Here is a 1,695-nt window from a genome sequence, read left to right on the forward strand (position 1 = left end):
TTCTAATTCTTGTCTTTTTTTAAAAATGTAAAAAGTAGACAGTACAGATAACTGTGTGAAAATGTAAAGAGTACTAGTAAAAAGTAGTTTGAAAAATAATTACTCAAGTAAAGTACATATACCCAAAAATTCTACTTAAGTACAGTAAAGCTGTATTTGTACTTAGTTACTTTACAACTCTGCTTTTATGTTGGTCCGGGCTGCACTTTTTAGCTCTGTCATTTGTGTTTTCTCAGCAGGACGTGGTTATAAATAAATAATAACCAAGTTTTGACATTTATAAATCGATTTAGAATTGCTTGTTTGCATCACAATGCATTAAGAAGAAAACTAAATTAGTACAGTTGTGTGTCTTCATGTATTTAATGATCGCTGCACAGTTTTAGTAAACAGATGGATGCTTTATGACGCAGGAACAAAAAAAAATGTTCATTGAGAAAGTGCTGCTGGACTCAGAAACCCAGAGGTGCAGTTTTATTTTTTTTTTTTTTTTATAAAGAACCTGATCTCATCTCTCAAACACTCTGAGAGCTGGTGAGGTTGGACTGCTGGAGGAGGTTTTCCAGCAGCAGCGTTTTCAGTTTCACATTGTGGAGAGTGTCTTTTCTGAGATGAGCTGAGAGGTTTGTGGCAGCTTAACGGCAGTAATGGGGCCCATTTTCACTCTTATTTCCCCAGCAGACTGGAATCACACTGAGACGCGACAGACAGCCTTTAATAAGCACGCTGGTTTTTGTTGGGGTTACCTGGGGTTTGGTGGAGGCTGGAGGCGGCGCTGGGGGATGCTCGCTCATCACCGTGGTAACCATGGAGGAGCCAGAGCCAAGGAGGCTAATGAAGGGGGAGGGGGGTTCATTGGGTGGGGTCACGCCGAGGAAGGGGGAGGGGGCTGATGAGGACGAGGAGGGGGGAGGATCTTCGATTCGGTCTCTGTCTTTAAACGCCAAGCTCAGCCCGGGCTCTGAAGGAAACCCTGGACATAAAAATATACAAAAAAATATTTTACAAGCAAAAAACATATTTAGTTTTATAAAAACTAATATTGTTTTTATTATAAAACAGACAGTATGATAAAGAGATTACAATGAAATGTGCTGTCTCCTAACCTCATCACAACAAAGACCACACAGAGAAATCATATCAACTGGAAGTGGAAATCAATTCTCCAGGACTGAAACTGAAAATTAAAATTTTTATTGCGTTTCACAGATCTTCTGTTTCTGCATCAACTCTGTGTGGGTGAGACCAAACAAAATACAATATATGGTACTCATAAAATTCAAACCTTACATCTGTTATAGCTTTTTGCTTCTTTCTTCTACCTGTTTTATATTTTATCCTGTTTACATTTTGCTTCCTGTGCTATTACTGATAAACAGTTGAAAGGGTTTTTCTTTATTACATTACATTAAAGTTCATTGTGTGTGTATCAAATAAAGTTTTGAGTACATTACAAATGTTGGTACAAAATGTGTTTTCTACAGAAACAGGAAAGCAAGCGATGAGAACTGGCCTGCCTCRAGGCCAGTTCTGTAAGATAAGGTTGGCTTCGCTGTCAAGAAACTGCTTGTGAGCAGTTTCTGCTAAGATTAATTGTTGAAAACTCCAGTCTCCCACATTCTTGAAAGTTTCCACTACCCAGGACAAAAACAAGTATTCATGGTTTTTTATAAGACGCCGTAACCCCAGTAACAG

General features: G+C 38.6%; 1 protein-coding gene across 1 annotated transcript in view; it reads right to left on the reverse strand.

Annotated features, from left to right (window-relative positions):
• draxina (dorsal inhibitory axon guidance protein a) overlaps positions 1-1,695 on the reverse strand; it is a 35,294-nt gene that overhangs the window by 15,386 nt on the left and 18,213 nt on the right. Inside the window, exon 3 of the mRNA XM_014016031.1 lies at positions 747-973. Within this exon, the coding sequence (XP_013871485.1) occupies positions 747-973 (227 nt within the window). The remainder of the gene's footprint in view (positions 1-746; positions 974-1,695) is intronic.

Source organism: Austrofundulus limnaeus, unplaced genomic scaffold (genome assembly GCF_001266775.1).
Source record: "Austrofundulus limnaeus strain Quisiro unplaced genomic scaffold, Austrofundulus_limnaeus-1.0 Scaffold137, whole genome shotgun sequence".
NCBI classification, from domain to species: domain Eukaryota; kingdom Metazoa; phylum Chordata; class Actinopteri; order Cyprinodontiformes; family Rivulidae; genus Austrofundulus; species Austrofundulus limnaeus.